Consider the following 18,257-nt stretch of genomic DNA (forward strand, 5'->3'; position numbering starts at 1 on the left):
CTAAACATTGTTAGCTTGCGGATTAGCCTTATCATTCTTTTCCTTAACCTTGTTTAAACAGAACTTTGCAAACCGCAGCTGTAGTTTTCCCACACTAAATCTGCAGCGCATCTACAGCTTTACTAGTTCCCATCTGTTAGTCTTATTTGAAGATTTCCTACTTTAAAAATGAATTGTTTTACTGTAATGAATGGGAGTCTGACAGGACTGTTGCTAGCCAGTTTTGTTATTTTGGCTTCAGCTATGTATTTTGATTTAGGGGAACAAGAGGAAAAGTGCATCATCGAGGAGATTCCAGTGGACACACTGGTGACAGGTCAGTGAAGATGAATTGTGCTGTTATACAGTATTAGGTGTATTTATTCAATTATACGTGAATTGTGGGTTATTCTACAGTTATTTGATCTTAAATAGTTCCTGAAAATGTATCGCTGTAGGCTAGGATATTACAAATGATTTAAGTCAGTTTGATACATTCAGTTTAATAATAAAATAATACTTTTAATACACGTAAAAGTGTTAATCTGTAGACATATTTAGGCTTTATATAACTTTCTTTGAAGACAAATGATTACTTTATGTATACATATCAAGATAAATTCTAAAGGTACATGTTGCATAATATCTAATACATCTGGAATATTCATACGTATCTGGACAACAGGAACCAGGTAACCTGAGGCCAGAGGAAATTCAGGGGATTTCAGACTCGTAATTTAAAAGTAACAATCTAAAAAATGATTCTTTACTTGTGAATTTTTTGTTCAGTTTTATTACGTTATTTAAATGTCTCTTTTGCTTTCATCTAAATTAAATTTATTTTATAAAGTATTTATTTTATAAAGTAGCTTAAATTGTGTTTTATACACTTTTTATTATACACCATTTTATGTTTCTTTTTCCACTTAACATTTATTTTATTTTAAGTAAAATAAGAAAAAAAAACAAAAAAAGGTTTTATGGTCTAGAACACAGTTACACCATAGCGGCATAATAATTCATTCATCCTAATATAGAACTAATATAAAACAATTGCAAAGAATTTTAAACTAAAAGTAACAGTTTATTGTGTGGTATGTGATTTTAGACAGCAATTTAAGCTGAAATTGAAAACAAGAAACATTTACGAAATAATCTAAATAAAAGCTCTAAAAATAAAATTTAGGTAATATATGGTCAATATATCATTCCTCAATATTATAGCGTGATATAATTATAGGAGGATAAGTGACACATGTGGTGCCACTGTATCAACTTTTTATTCTGACACAATGAAAACAATAAAAAGAAAATTCTATGGTAACTGGGAGAGCTTAAATACACTGCAAGTTAAGAAACATATGCAATTAGAAAAGCACTAACAAATTGAGAAAGCATCTTCATTAATTTGACACATGCTAAGTCTCACAACACATGCAAATACCAGCCTGATCTCATGAGGAAACGTAACTATTTTTTGTTTTGTCAATTTAGTGGCTAATTCGTACGGGGTCAGTCTATAGACTGTAAAAGATTTGGACATAGTATCCGTGACATCACCCAAAAGTTTCTGAAGACAGCAAATGAAACTACAAGGGGCGTGGCCAACCGGCACCATTTTGTTCGCACTTCATCGCACCCACCGGAGGTAACCAACAAGGGCAAGGACAGGAGGCGGAGTGCGAGCGGAGCCACGGACGCCTGCTAGCATTCTGCTTAAATGGGCTTTTCTTTGGAAGAAAAGCTTAATACTTCATTAACTGCGACTCGTTTGTATTCTAACCACATGTGCTTGACTGTATACTATATCAATAAAGTGTTTAGTCTTTTAAAAGCACTGTTGTAACACACTGAGACACTAAGGGCTCTATTTTGATGGTCCATGCGCAGAGCGCAAAACGCAGGGCACAAACGATTTCAGGGCGTGTCAGGATGCGTTTTTGCTAATTTAAGGATGGGAAATCTGCCTTGTGCCACGTCGCATGTTCTAAAAGGGTTGAGTTTATTTTCTTAATGAGTTATAGGTGTGTTTTGAGAATAAACCAATTAAAATCTCATCTCCCATTCCCTTTAAGAGTCAGCTGCATCGCGCCAAGAGCGCATTCACTATTTAGAGGACGCAAAGTAAGTCTAAGTGGAAAAAATTAGCATTTCACAAGCAAACAGTTAACAGTTAACAGTTTTTTAACAGAAAACTGTTAAACAGAGCATCTACTGCGTGAGAATGAGAGATAATGGATCACTTTTGCTGTTGGATAGGGAAACCTTTACGCACAGACATCAATTAGTCTATAAATAAATACTTTTGTTTGTTAAGCGCAAATATTCGTTTCAAAATTCTAAATTCAGTTCTAATTTCCAGCAAACGAATAAATGAATAATAATAGCAAAATGTGCTCAAAAACCTGAGTTATATCCTAAAACACATGCTTTGCCCCTTATGGTTTAAAACCTGACAGGTGGGCAAATCTAAGCTTGTTTTTAATAAAACAAATATAAATACGGATATAATAAATAATACTGCTAATAATAATAACATTATACAAAAGCAAATTGTCATGAATGAACTGAAAAAGCCTCCCGAGATGAAGAAGACATAAAAGCAGTGATTTTTCATATTTGTAGGCTAGAAAATAATATGTTTTGTAATATTTTAATCCTTTATATTTATATTCTGTATCTATTCTTATTATATCCTATATATATTCTTAATATTTACATTTTTTCATATGTAAAGATATTTGCCTATTGCTCTCGATATTTGCCTATTGCTCTCTTGTGCGTATTAAGCAGTGCGTAAGCGAGGCGCAACTCTGCGCCAGAGTTTAGACCGGGTTAGTTTTGGTGTAATGAAAAATCTATTATAGATTCTCAAAATAGCAACGCGCCAGCGGTCCGCCTCAGAACGCCTTCCTTTTAGACCAGAACGCCTATGGGCTCAAAAATGAGCGCTAATGCATTTGCTATTTAAACAGCGTAGCGCAACGCCTCAAAACGACTCTTGCGCCAAGCTGAAACTACCAAAAGACTACTGCCCACGCCTTGCGCCACACTGTGCCGGGTGTATGATAGGGCCCTAAGCGTTGTTCTTATGACATTTTTCTACAAGAGGAAAACGTGAATTACTTCCAAACACTGCAAATATAGTCTGTGTTAGTAAATGCAAGGCTATTTATGAAATCTAGGTAAAATAATGTATGATAACATTTCAGATGACCGTTTTATAGCCTACAGCTAATCAATCTGTCAAATTCTGGAGAGCAGACAAGTTCTAAAGAAATTATAAATTATCCTAAACAAAACAAATTCATTTATAGAGATGGTATAAGTAAATGATTTCACTCACCTAGGAAATGGAGACCATGTGAATAGTTTGTGGGCACAATTAGGTGCACACAGCATGTCATATTATCGGATAATTGTAGGAAATAATTCCAAAAGGCAATTGACTGTGTAAAGCTACATAAATCAAAACAAAAATACAATGTACAGTACATGCCGAGTTCAGCGAGGTGGCATAACGATGAGTAGCGAGACCTAGCTGTGTCTCAAGTGGATACGACCTTAACTATGCAGACTTAATATAAACGAAATGTAGGAGTTAAATTCATACAAAAATTTACACCCCCTCAGTTGTCATGAAGGATACCCTATATGAACCAATATCTTTCTTTGTACCAGGCTGTAAACACCTTTTTTTTTTGCCGTAAAGTTGGCCATTTTAACAGTGGGCTCAATGGAAATCTGTTCTATTATGGAGCCAGGACAAGTGGAATTTGGTGAATTTCAGTATCAGTTACTTCCTTATTAGCTTCTCGAGGAAGAGTGGGAGGTTGCTGCTTGGTTCAGTCATACAAAAATGTAACATTTTAAAAAGTAGGTGTGCACTCAAATAAACAAATAGCAACTAAAATGCAAATAGTACTAAATTGTATGAATGAGATGGTACGAATTCATATGAATTAGCCACTAAATCAAAAAGTTACAAATTGCTGTGAGATCGTGTTTGCAAATACAAAAACACACTGCAAATAGCACAGACCACAATGGAAATTTGTTCGGTGACCTCAGATTGGTTGAACCTGGCTGCTTCCTGTTTAGAGTCAGCAGTGTTCCATTTTTCGTATATGGATTACTCAGCTGGATTTGGTTATTGACGATTTGACACGATCGAGGGCCATTTCGTTCTTAAAAACTCATTGAGAGTTGTTGTCAAAGCAACAGTTCTGATAGCCCAAACCGGCTCAGGAGCAGGCTTATATCATATAAACAGGTGTAGATTGGGTCATTTTAAGAAAAGGTAATGCTAAAAGTGTACAGAATTTTTTTGTTTGTTTTTCTAAAGGAATAATAATTTATGTAGTCATTTACGTTTAGACAGATAATATGCCGGTGATTTGTAGCTTCGCAAAAGTTTCAAAAACCTTCACCAATATCAAAATGCTTTAAAATTTTAACAGCCAGTAATTACGTCGATTAAACCGCTCTAAATATAAAACTAAATAACTGCTAAATACTCTTAACACACAAGAAAGTGTAAAGCCTGCAGCCCAAAACAAAGGTGTTATTGCGTATCATATTTAACAAACGATTTACTGCAAACTTATGTCATTTTGATCAGGTGGATTATTGAATATTAATCCGATGATGTCATTACACTGTTGTGTCGTCAGTCAATCATTTGCATTGCTGATCATTTCGCAGATCGATAGATCTGTCCAGTTCTCAGATGTCAGATCAGTTCATCCAGACATTTTAATCTCATTCGCGAACTTGTTTGAAAAACTAAATTAGCCAGAGATCAGTTATCAAGATTAAAAGATCCAGAATCTGCCAAATCATCTTAAATCATTTAAGCGAGGTACAAAAAACGGACCCCATGAGGGTTTAAAACTTAAAAACTGTTTTTATTCTAGTCAAAATAAAACAAATAAGACTTTCTCCAGAAGAAAAAATATTATCAGACACACTGTGAAAATTTTGATTTCAACTGCATATAAAGAATTTGTATTAAAACAACAGTATCACAAATGTTTTGGTTTCTCCTCCATTCAGGTGTTTTCAGGCTTGAGTACTGGGATGAGAACAAAAAGAGCAATACCCCACACCTTGGTTTGACTGTAACTGTGAGAGACCCTCAACATGAGGTTTGAAGCATTCAGCTCCTCCTGCACTTATAACATAACTCTGAATTACACAGTAAACTCTTAAGTCTTACCATCTGGAACAATTCTTCTGATATACTCTGTCATTTGGCAGGTGGTCTTGTTAAAACGCTTTGGGAGGTATGGAAAATTCACCTTTACATCCCCTGCTTCGGGTCAACATTTTCTGTGCATGCAGTCCAACTCCACCAGGTTCTCTGTATTTGCCGGAGATCGTCTGGTGAGTTCTAAGAACATGGACAAAATAAAAAGTCCTTTATCACTGGAAAAAATAAATCTTAAAATAAATAGTTTTGTCTTGTTTCGAGTAAAAATATCTACAAATTCCTAAACCTTGTTTTAATAAAAAATAAATATTGTTTTTTTTTTCTAAAATAAGGCAAAATTAAGTGAGTTTGTCCTTAAACACAAGCTAAATAATCTGCCATTAGAATAAATAAAATAATCTTGTTTTCAGTTTGAAATAAGATTATTTAATTATCCCACTAGCAGATCATCTTTAAGGAAAAAATTATCTAATTTTACTAATTTTATTATAAAACACAAAATCTAGAAAGTCTTGAAAATGCTCATTGTTTTTTAGATATTTCATATGTTTAATTTTTTATTTGGATTAAAAACAAGACAAAATCTCTAAGTATTGTAGGAACATTATTGTTTATTGTGTAGTTTCACAGAATACATTGTTCATGATAACACTTTTTTATAATTTATATGAGCGCAATATTATACACAATTATCGGGATGCAGAAGCAGATAACAACATTGCGAGAAAGTTGCAATGAAAGTACAATGTTAAATGTTTAGATTTTATTTTACCATTTGTTTTTCTACTTTTTACTGTAGTTGGACATTAGTTTTTGAAAAAGTGTTTTATTATTTATAAAAATTAATTTTACGCTTTTACATTTTTAATCAAATGTTTGCCCTGACATTCAAAATGAAGTAATATAACAAATACAGTATGGCATACTGAATGAGTACATTTCTAGGTATATATACACATACATACACACATATGAAGAGTTCAGATGCAAAACCCTTTAAATCCAACAGAGCTCTTTTTTTTGTAAACGACAAAAAATAAGGTCAAGAATCTTGGTGTGACTCTGGAGTCAGATCTGAGTTTCAACAGTCATATCAAAGCAGTCAGTAAATCAGCATACTATCATCTCAAAAACATAGCAAGAATCAGATGCTTTGTTTCTAGTGAAGATTTAGAAAAACTTGTTCATGCTTTTATCAGCAGCAGGGTGGATTACTATAACGGCCTCCTTACTGGTCTTCCTAAAAAGACAGTCAGACAGTTGCAGCTCATCCAGAACGCTGCAGCCAAAATTCTAACCAGAACCAGAAAATCAGAGCACATCACACCTGTCCTCAGGTCTTTACACTGGCTGCCAGTTACATTCAGAATAGATTTTAAAGTATTATTACTGGTCTATAAATCACTAAATGGCCTAGGACCTAAATACATCACAGATATGCTCACTCAATACAAACCTAACAGATCACTCAGATCTTTAGGATCATATAAACTAGAAGTTCCAAGAGTTCAGTCAAAGCAGGGTGAATCGGCTTTTAGCCACTACGCCCCCCGCTGCTGGAATCAGCTTCCAGAAATGATCAGATGTGCTCCAACATTAGGCACATTCAAATCAAGACTGAAAACACATCTGTTTAGCTGTGCTTTTACTGAATGAGCACTGTGCTGCGTCCGACAGATCGCACTATCATGTTTTTCTCTTCTTCTTCATTCTTTCATATCACATTTTACCTGTTTTTATGTTTTGTTTTGTTTTTATGCATTTTTATTATTTGTTTTTATTTTTATTTTACTTTTTTCTTTTATTTTTGTTTATGTAAAGCACTTTGAATTGCCATTGTGTATGAAATGTGCTATATAAATAAACTTGCCTTGCCTTGCCTTGTAAATGAGCATTTTCTATCAGGCTCCTTTGATTAGGTTTAGAAGTTTCATTTTATAGCTAATGATAGGGTTATTAGCGAGTAAATAAAAAACTTTTTGCAAAAATATCTCTTTAGACAATTCTTTGGTTTTTAACAAGGTAAATTTTCTTTTGCGTCAAAGCCAGCTAAATACACTTTTTTTTTTTTTTGCAAAAACCTCTAAATCCACCTATTGAGATAAAACAGTGTAAATGGTTGAAATCACTTTAGATGCAATTAGATTTTTTTTTACGAAACATAAAACACCTAAAATTAAAAATATATAAATCTGTCAAGTGATGGTTCCTTCCGCTGAGGTAACCTCTGATAAACCAGGGACACAGCAAAAGGACAATTATTGAAAGAAATCTGTCAAGTGCATTATTCATTAACATTAAAACTGCAGTGTTTCCTCCAGGATTTTTTCCAGCTGTGGCGGCAGGCCTTTTTTTTTTTACACAGATCTACCAAATACCTGTGCCGTTATTTCAATGCCACATGTTGTGAGCGCAGTATTAGAAGTGGAGATCGCATTTATGTAATAACCTACATGTACGACTATGTGAATCTCTGCTTGCTTGCCGATTTCCTCTGCTCGTGCACAAAACTTCTAGCAACGCCACCTCAAATATAAGCCACTTCAATAGTGTGCAGATCTTCTTGTGCGCTCTCAAACAAACGCTGCTGAGTGCGATTTAGTGCGTTTATGTAACAAGTATATCTCCAACATTTATTAGATTTGCAAGGAATTTTATGAATGTCTTATGAACCTATAATAAACCAACAGAGCGTTATTAATGCGTCCTGAAGTAAAGTGAAACGGTTATATGTCGTGTTTGCTAGCCTCACGCATCACGCACCTGTCTGTCAGCCAATCAGCACGTCATCTTAAAGGGTTAAACAAATGACGCACAGCACTACTACGGTTACAGAAAAGTTTGCGCTGTTATAATTCACTTACACTTTAATACGTTTTGGTGCAATTATTACCCACTATTTAAAAAATCTAATGTTTTGGGTGAGAAACTGTAATGTAGCCGTGACGGGATGAATTTTGGCGTGGCACCCCGCCATGGAAGAATGAATATAGCAGAAACCATGAACTGACAATAATAAAATCTTAACAATCTGTTGTCATGTCTGATATTTGGGATTTAATGTAAGTAAAACAATGTAAACATTGCAAACATTGTAAACTATGAAACATCAATATCTGTGCATTGTTCATTAATATAAAAAGCTTATCAGACATTTTGGTATTATGAAGTAATATAAATAATGAATAGTTTTATACATTATCTTTATCTTTTAAAAATAGCTTAAAGTAGCAAATAAAAAACCAAGGTAGGCCTACTGGACAAAAAGGGGGTGCCTCTCAGACAATTTTAGAAGCTGTCATTCATTCATTCTCACCATACTTATGGTCTTGGCCTCTTGTTTATTCTCATAGCATCCATGTGGGATTAAAGACATCTTAACTCAATACAACTCGACATCTTAGTGTTTCGTGAAACGCAGTTGCTGTTTAATGCATAGTAAATTGGATTCATTCAAAGCAGTGCCGCTGCGCATAAAAAAAAACTGTTATGAATGCATATTAAACTTCCGACTGTACACTGTGTTTTCTTTTTCTTGTAATGCACAGTTTTGGGGTATGGGATGTTTTCATGGATGGTTCCATTTACTGACAGTCGGACAGGCTCATCCAGTTCATCAAACTCCGCCTTTTAAAATCGAAATCGACCGCAGAATAAAACACTCTCGTTATAAAAGCCGGCGTATCAGTGCACCGCTACATTGAACACATATGATTCGATTCGCGCCTTCTGATTGGTTCTTGGGATATGGCCGCTTTTGCTGTCAAACGCAAGTGGCGTTTAGAGGCTTTTGCCAACAAACTGTTATGTGGTGTACTACAGTTCGTGCCTAAAGCATTTACTCAATGTCATTATCTCAGTTTTGGCTGAACTGGAGTTTAGCGGCTTTTGCATCTGAACTCTTCATATACCATGTAGACATGGTCAAGACGGTCTTTTGCAGTTTAAACGAAGCAGCAGAATAGGGAAGAAAGGTGATTTAAGTGACTTTGAATATTTCATGATTGTTGGTGCCAGACGGGCCACCATTTCAGAAATTGCTGATCTACTGAGATTGTTATGCACAACCAATTATAGGGTTTACAGTGAATGATGAGAAAAAGAGAAAATATCCAGTGAGCGGCAGTTCTGTGTGTGCAAATGCCTTGTTGATGCCAGAGGTCAGTGGAGAATGGCCAGAGTGACTCGAGCTGATAGAAAGGCAACAGTAAACTAGATTCTTAAAGTTTGAGAACAAACTTTGAGGCTGGCTTGTGAAAGCCTGACGGTAATAGTTTATTTAGTTTAAACAGTTTTTAAAAGTATGAAAAGATAGATAGATAGATAGATAGATAGATAGATAGATAGATAGATAGATAGATAGATAGATAGATAGATAGATAAATTAGCATGGTATTAGCATGATTCTAACGTGAATTAGCATGTTAGCATGATTCTAGCGTGAATTAGCATGTTGTTAGCATGATTTAGCATGAATTAGCATGTTGTTAGCATGATTCTTGCATGAATTAGCATGTTGCTAGCATAATTCTAGCACGAATTAGCATGTTACTAGCATGATTTTAGCATGAATTACAATGTTGTTAGCATGATTTTAGCATGAATTAGCATGTTGTTAGCATGATTTTAGCATGAATTAGCATGTTGTTAGCACGATTTTAGCATGAATTAGCATGTTACTAGCACGTTTCTAGCATGAATTAGCATGTTACTAGCACGATTCTGGCATGATTTAGCATGTTACTAGCACGATTCTAGCATGAATTAGCATGTTACTAGCACGATTCTAGCATGAATTAGCATGTTTTTAGCATGATTCTAGCATGAATTAGCATGTTGTTAGCATGATTCTAGCATGAATTAGCATATTACTAGCATAATTTTAGCATTAATTAGCAAGATTCTAGCATAAATTAGCATGTTGTTAGCATGATTCTAGCATGATTTAGCATGTTACTAGCATGATTCTAGCATGAATTAGCATGTTACTAGCATGATTCTAGCATGAATTAGCATGTAACTAGCTTGATTCTAGCAAAAATTAGCATGTGACTAGCATGATTCTAGCATGACTTAGCATGTTGTTAGCATGATTCTAGCATGAATTAGCATGTTACTAGCATGATTCTAGCATGAATTAGCATGTTACTAGCACGATTCTAGCATGAATTAGCATGTTTTTAGCATGATTCTAGCATGAATTAGCATGTTGTTAGCACGATTCTAGCATGAATTAGCATGTTACTAGCACGATTCTAGCATGAATTAGCATGTTACTAGCATAATTTTAGCATTAATTAGCATGATTCTAGCATGAATTAGCATGTTGTTAGCATAACTCTAGCATGATTTAGCATGTTACTACCATGATTCTAGCATGAATTAGCATGTTATTAGCATGATTCTAGCATGAATTAGCATGTAACTAGCATGATTCTAGCATAAATTAGCATGTGACTAGCATGATTCTAGCATTACTTAGCATGTTGTTAGCATGATTCTAGCATGAATTAGCATGTGACTAGCATGATTCATAATGAGTTAGCATGTAACTAGCATGAATTAGCATGTTGTTAACATGATTCTAGTATGAATTAGCATGTGACTGCCATGATTCTAGCATGAATTAGCATGTGACTAGCATGATTCTAGCATGAATTAGCATGTAACTAGCATGATTCTAGCATGAATTAGCATGTGACTAGCATGATAGATAGATAGATAGATAGATAGATAGATAGATAGATAGATAGATAGATAGATAGATAGATAGATAGATAGATAGATAGATAGATAGTGTGCGAGCATGAGTCAAACAAGCCAACCCCCGCCTCTCTACGATGTTCTGATGCTGAGATATAGCTGCTGTTATATCGTTGCTAGGTTAGTCTGTTTTGTTGCTATGGAGTTGATTGACAGCTTAGACTGATGATGTATCAAAGCTTCTTGCCAGTATGAACAGTTAAAAACAACCCCCATGTCTCTATCACACTGCAGCATGACAATATCAGTCTGAACCTCTTTAATGGCAGTCTATGGGACAGTTGCTAGGGTGCAGTATCTGGTTGTTAGGGTGTGGCTAAAAAGTTAAAAGGCCATCAGTGATTGGCTGCTGGCTAGACTGAGTTAAATGAGCTCAATTATTAGTCTGTAGGACAGTCTGATGCAGAGTTATGAGCTCACAAAGTTTGATCCCATGTAAAGTCAATGAGAGTCTTTTGCAATGGAAGTCTATGGGACGGTTTCTAGGGTCCAAAAGTGGTTGCTAGGGCGTGGCCAGAAAGTTTAAAGGTGATCAGTCATTGGCAGTTTGATAGTCTGAGTTAAATGAGCCCAGTTAGAAGTCTGTGTGACATTCTGATGCGGAGTTATGAGGTCACAAAGTTTGATCCAATGTTACGTCTATGGGATTTTTCCGACGGTCCCGGGACGTTTTTCGGAAAACCGAAAGTCGGATCAGTCGGAAAGGATATAGCAACTCGAGTCAGAATAGTTCGGAGGTCTGACCCGAGTTTGATGGTCATAGCTTGAAAGGTCTAGGTGGAGATAGAGTTTAATTTTTAGTCTCAGAAGAAGAATAATAATATTAACTAGATTCTTAAAGTTTGAGAACAAACTTTGAGGCTGGCTTGTGAAAGCCTGACGGTAATAGTTTATTTAGTTTAAACAGTTTTAAAAAGTATGAAAAGATAGATAGATAGATAGATAGATAGATAGATAGATAGATAGATAGATAGATAGATAGATAGATAGATAGATAGATAGATAGATAGATACATAAGCATGTTATTAGCATGATTTTAACGTGAAATAGCATGTTGTTAGCATGATTCTAGCATGAATTAGCATGTTACTAACATGATTTTAGCATGAATTAGCATGTTGTTAGCATGATTTTAGTATGAATTAGCATGTTACTAGCATGATTCTAGCATGAATTAGCATGTTGTTAGCATGATTCTAGCATGAATTAGCATGTTGTTAGCACGATTCTAGCATGAATTAGCATGTTACTAGCATGATTCTAGCATGAATTAGCATGTACCTAGCATGATTTTAACATGAATTAGCATGTTACTAGCGTGATTTTAGCATGAATTAACACGATTCTAGCATGAATTAGCATGTTGTTAGCATGATTCTAACATGAATTAGCATGTTCTTAGCATGATTCTAGCATGAATTAGCATGTTACTAGCATGATTCTAGCATGAATTAGCATGTTGTTAGCATGCTTCTAGCATGAATTAGCATGTTACTAGCATGATTCTAGAATGAATTAGCATGTTGTTAGCATGATTCTAACAAGAATTAGCATGTTACTAGCATGATTCTAGCATGAATTAGCATGTTGTTAGCATAATTTTAGCATGAATTAGCATTTGACTAGCATGATTCTAGCATGAATTAGCATGTGACTAGCATGATTCTAGCATGAATTAGCATGTTGTTAGCATGATTCTAGCATGAATTAGCATGTTGTTAGCATGATTCTAGCATGAGTTAGCATGTTACTAGCATGATTCTAGCATGAATTAGCATGTTGTTAACATGATTCTAGCATGAATTAGCATGTTACTAGCATGATTCTAGCATGAATTAGCATGTTGTTAGCATGATTCTAGCATGTGACTAGCATGATTCTAGCATGAATTAGCATGTTGTTAGCATGATTCTAGTATGAATTAGCATGTGACTAGCATGATTCTAGCATGAATTAGCATGTTGTTAGCATGATTCTAGTATGAATTAGCATGTGTCTAGCATGATTTTAGCATAAATTAGCATGTGACTAGCATGATTCTAGCATGAATTAGCATGTAACTAGCATGATTCTAGCATGAATTAGCATGTCCTTAGCATGATGGATAGATAGATAGATAGATAGATAGATAGATAGATAGATAGATAGATAGATAGATAGATAGATAGATAGATAGATAGATAGATAGATAGATAGATAGATAGATAGATAGATAGATAGAGGTAGATAGATAAATAGAGATAGATAGATAGATAGATAGATAGATAGATAGATAGATAGATAGATAGATAGATAGATAGATAGATAGATAGATAGATAGTGTAAGAGCATGAGTCAAACAAGCCAACCCCCGCCTCTCTACGATGTTCTGATGCTGAGATATAGCTGGTGCCATATCGTTGCTAGGTTAGTCTGTTTTGTTGCTAGATAGATAGATAGATAGATGTTGTTAGCATGATTCTAGCATGAATTAGCATAATGTTAGCATGATTCTAGCATGAATTAGCATGTTGTTAGCATGATTCTAGCATGAATTAGCATGTTGTTAGCATGATTCTAGCATGAATTAGCATAATGTTAGCATGATTCTAGCATGAATTAGCATGTTGTTAGCATGATTCTAGCATGAATTAGCATGTTGTTAGCATGATTCTAGCATGATTTAGCATGTTGTTAGCATGATTCTAGCATGATTTAGCATGTTGTTAGCATAATTCTAGCATGAATTAGCATGTTACTAGCATGATTCTAGTATGAATTAGCATGTTACTAGCATGATTCTAGCATGATATAGCATGTTACTAGCATGATTCTAGCATGAATTAGCATGTACCTAGCATGATTTTAACATGAATTAGCATGTTACTAGCATGATTTTAGCATAAATTAGCACAATTCTAGCATGAATTAGCAGGTTGTTAGCATGATTCTAGCATGAATTAGCATGTTACTAGCATGATTCTAGCATGAATTATCATGTTGTTAGCATGATTCTAGCATGAATTAGTATGTTACTAGCATGATTCTAGCATGAATTAGCATGTTACTGACATGATTCTAGCATAAATTAGCATGTTGTTAGCACGATTCTAGCATGAATTAGCATTTGACTAGCATGATTCTAGCATGAATTAGCGTGTGACTAGCATGATTCTAGCATGAATTAGCATGTTGTTAGCATGATTCTAGCATGAATTAGCATGTTACTAGCATGATTCTAGCATGAATTAGCATGTTGTTAGCATGATTCTAACATGAATTAGCATGCTACTAGCATGATTCTAACATGAATTAGCATGTTGTTAGCATGATTCTAGCATGAATTAGCATGTGACTAGCATGATTCTAGCATGAATTAGCATGTTGTTAGCATGATTCTAGTATGAATTAGCATGTGACTGGCATGATTCTAGCATGAATTAGCATGTGACTAGCATGATTCTAGCATAAATTAGCATGTAACTAGCATGATTCTAGCATGAATTAGCATGTGACTAGCATGATTCTAGCATGAATTAGCATGTAACTAGCATGATTCTAGCATGAATTAGCATGTTGTTAGCATGATGGATAGATAGATAGAGGTAGATAGATAGATAGATAGATAGATAGATAGATAGATAGATAGATAGATAGATAGATAGATAGATAGATAGATAGATAGATAGATAGATAGATAGAGATAGATAAATAGATAGATAGATAGATAGATAGATAGATAGATAGATAGATAGATAGATAGATAGTTAGAGATAGATAGATAGATAGATAGATAGATAGATAGATAGATAGATAGATAGATAGATAGATAGTTAGAGATAGATAAATAGATAAATAGATAGATAGATAGATAGATAGGTAGAGGTAGATAGATAGATAGATAGATAGATAGATAGATAGATAGATAGATAGATAGATAGATAGATAGATAGATAGATAGATGGTGTGCGAGCCTGATTCAAACAAGCCAACCCCCGCCTCTCTACGATGTTCTGATGCTGAGATATAGCTGCTATTATATCGTTGCTAGGTTAGTCTGTTTTGTTGCTATGGAGTTGATTGACAGCTTAGACTGATGATGTATCAAAGCTTCTTGTCCGTATGAACAGTTAAACACAACCCCCATGTCTCTATCACACTGCAGCATGACAATATCAGTCTGAACCTCTTTAATGGCAGTCTATGGGACAGTTGCTAGGGTGCAGTATCTGGTTGTTAGGGTGTGGCTAGAAAGTTAAAAGGCCATCAGTGATTGGCTGCTGGCTAGACTGAGTTAAATGAGCTCAATCATTAGTCTGTAGGACAGTCTGATGCAGAGTTATGGGTTCACAAAGTTTGATCCCATGTAAAGTCAATGAGAGTATTTTGCAATGGAAGTCTATGGGACAGTTTCTAGGGTCCAAAAGTGGTTGCTAGGGCGTGGCCAGAAAGTTTAAAGATGGTCAGTCATTGGCAGTTTGATAGTCTGAGTTAAATGAGCCCAGTTAGAAGTCTGTGTGACATTCTGATGCGGAGTTATGAGGTCACAAAGTTTGATCCAATGTTATGTCTATGGGATTTTTCCGACGGTCCCGGGACGTTTTTCGGAAAACCGAAAGTCGGATCAGTCGGAAAGGATATAGCAACTCGAGTCAGAATAGTTCGGAGGTCTGACCCGAGTTTGATGGTCATAGCTTGAAAGGTCTAGGTGGAGATAGAGTTTAATTTTTAGTCTCAGAAGAAGAATAATAATATTAATAATAAAAATAATAATAAGTTTAATAGGATAACAGTAGTCTGGCTTGCTACACAAGCCAGCCTAATAACCACCCGTTACAACTGAGGTATGCAGAAGAGCGTCTCTGAACGCACAACACGTCGAATCTTGAGGCAGATGGGCTACAGATGCAGAAGACAACTCCAGGTCTCCACTCCTGTCAGCTAAGAACAGGAAACTAAGGCTACAATTTACACAGGCTCACCAAAATGGGACAATAGAAGATTGAAAAACGTTGCCTGGTTTGATAAGTCTTGATTTCTGCTGCGACATTAGAATGGTAGTCAGAATTTGGCGCCAAACAACATGAAAGCATGGATCCATTCTCCCTTTTATCAAGGGTTCAGGCTGGTGGTAGTGGTGTCATGGTGTGGGGGATATTTTCTTGGCACACTTTGGTTCCATTTAAACCAATTGAGCATAGTGTCAATGCCACAGCCTACTTTAGTATTGTTGCTGACCATGACTAATCCTTTATGACCACAGTATACCAATCTTCTGACAGCTACTTCCAGCAGAATAATGCCCCATGTCATAAAGCGTAAATCATCTCAGACTGGTTTCTTGAACATGACAATGAGTTCACTGTACTCAAATGGCCTCCACAGTCACCAGATCTCAATCCAATAGAGCACCATTGGGATGTGGTGGAATGGGAGATTCACATAAAGCTGCATGATGCTATCATGTCAATATGGACCAAAATCTCTAAGGAATATTTCCAGTACCCTGTTAAATCTATTCTGTACAGTTCTAGAGGCAAAAGGGGTTCAAAACGGTACTAGTAATGTGTACCTAATAAAGTGGCCGTTGAGTGTTTATTATAATTAAAAAAAAAAAGATTACTTTGTGATATGAGGCTTTTGTCATATCTTACACTCCTAGAATTTAACATGCTTCAGATGTGTGCGAAAAGCTTTTTCGTTTCTCTTTTTTCACAGAAAGTGCATTTAGACGTTCAAATGGGTGAACACACCATTGATCCTAATGCTGCCAAGACAAAGGATACTATAAAAGCAATGGAGTACAACCTGCAACATCTCATTGACCAGATGCGTTACATTAGCAGACAGCAAGATTTCCAAAGGGTAAGCAAACACATGCTGTATATTGGCCTGACAACAAAATGTTACCATATTTTCTGCTCGCAAGAATCTGAATGAGAACCAGACCGAGTGTCATCAGTCCACATTTTCCAAGGTGTACTACTTACTCTCGTGGTAATTATGTGCAATTTGTATCTGTTTATTTTACTGCAACCAGGAACGTGAGGAGAAGTTTCGCCAAATGAGCGAGGAAACGAATGGAAACGTTTTGTGGTGGGCCATTATTCAGACATCAATACTGCTCTCTGTTGGATTCTGGCAAATGAAAAACCTCAAAGACTTTTTCATCGAAAAGAAGTTGGTTTAGCTTTATGAAATGATTAACTGCTTGTTTAAATAATTCTAAGACAGTTTGAAGCATTTTGATAAATTAGCTCGTTTGAGAGGGAACTATCATTTACCCTGTAAAACAAATAAAAAATGTTTTTGGGCTGATGTTAATAAATTCACTTAACATACTTAATAAAACTCTAAGTCTTCTTATTTGTGTTTTACCTCACTCAAGTTGTGCTTTAAACTAAGAATATTTATTTGAAGCTTTATTGGTTTGCTATAGTTTCCACCAAAGTATCATTATTTAAAAGATTATGTATCTTTCAATGTGCTATGTGCACAGCTGATGTTTTTCAGCAATGATAAACTTCCGGTAAAAGCTTAATGTGATTATTTTCAATTTCATAAGGTTCCTTTTACATGATGTTGTAATGTAATTACAATATAATCAGTTAAACAGACTTAAGCATTGATTTAAGGCCGACTCGCACTGTGGGATTTTTTATAATCCTCAATGTTAGTTGGATGTCAAACTGCACGAACATGGCTCTCATGTCACACTGTAAGATCTCAGCTGTCATTAAGTCAGACTGAATGACAATAGCCGCGTTTCCACTATCGCGACTAAATCGAGCGAGCCAGGGCGAGCCAAGCCCAGTCGCCTTGTATTTTCCACTATCACTTACGGGGCCTAATCGGGCCAAAGGGGGGCTTTCCACTTTTTTAGACTCAAAACAATAGTGTCATATCTTGATAAGGTAGCCTAAGCTATATTGAAATCATTTAAAGAATTACAAATATCGGATATAATAAAATCGCATTAAATAAATAAACCAATATATACAAACAAAAGCTAGCTATAACAATGTAGATTTATACAATACATAAACCGTTTTAAAGCCATATTTAACTTTCATTTTACAAAGGCCTATCTGAAAAAAAGATTTGAGATATTTTATAATAAAACAATAAACATTGGAGAAGGTTTAAAATATTATTTATAAAGTATTTGGATACAATGTTATTAATCAAATAGTGCAAACAGAGTATTTTTGGGTGAGTGAAAGCAGAAACTATTGGCAACCTTTTTTTCTGTCATCCAGTCCTGCGCGCGCAGTGCCTCTAGAAACGCATCGGGGAAAACTGCTAATACAAAATGTGTTCTGT

General features: G+C 35.3%; 1 protein-coding gene across 1 annotated transcript; it reads left to right on the forward strand.

Moving 5' to 3' along the window:
• Window positions 1-36: 36 nt before the first annotated feature.
• On the forward strand, window positions 37-17,300 carry si:ch211-255i20.3. Its single transcript, XM_087281374.1, has 5 exons — window positions 37-316; window positions 5,035-5,126; window positions 5,239-5,364; window positions 16,653-16,799; window positions 16,975-17,300. Exons 1-5 carry the CDS (start codon window positions 169-171, stop codon window positions 17,122-17,124), a joined length of 663 nt encoding a protein of 220 aa, XP_087137500.1. The 5' UTR covers window positions 37-168; the 3' UTR covers window positions 17,125-17,300.
• Window positions 17,301-18,257: the final 957 nt, after the last annotated feature.

Source organism: Danio rerio, chromosome 14 (genome assembly GCF_052040795.2).
Source record: "Danio rerio strain M-AB ecotype USA chromosome 14, GRCz13ab, whole genome shotgun sequence".
NCBI lineage: Eukaryota > Metazoa > Chordata > Actinopteri > Cypriniformes > Danionidae > Danio > Danio rerio.

What these genes read in the sequence shown, in the direction of transcription:
- si:ch211-255i20.3 (XM_087281374.1), top strand. Translation starts at nt 169, where the DNA reads ATGAATTGTTTTACTGTAATGAATGGGAGTCTGACAGGACTGTTGCTA. An exon ending in TATTTGCCGGAGATCGTCTG is followed by an intron (nt 5,365 to 16,652) that starts GTGAGTTCTAAG and finishes CTTTTTTCACAG; the next exon opens with AAAGTGCATTTAGACGTTCA. An exon ending in GACAGCAAGATTTCCAAAGG is followed by an intron (nt 16,800 to 16,974) that starts GTAAGCAAACAC and finishes TACTGCAACCAG; the next exon opens with GAACGTGAGGAGAAGTTTCG.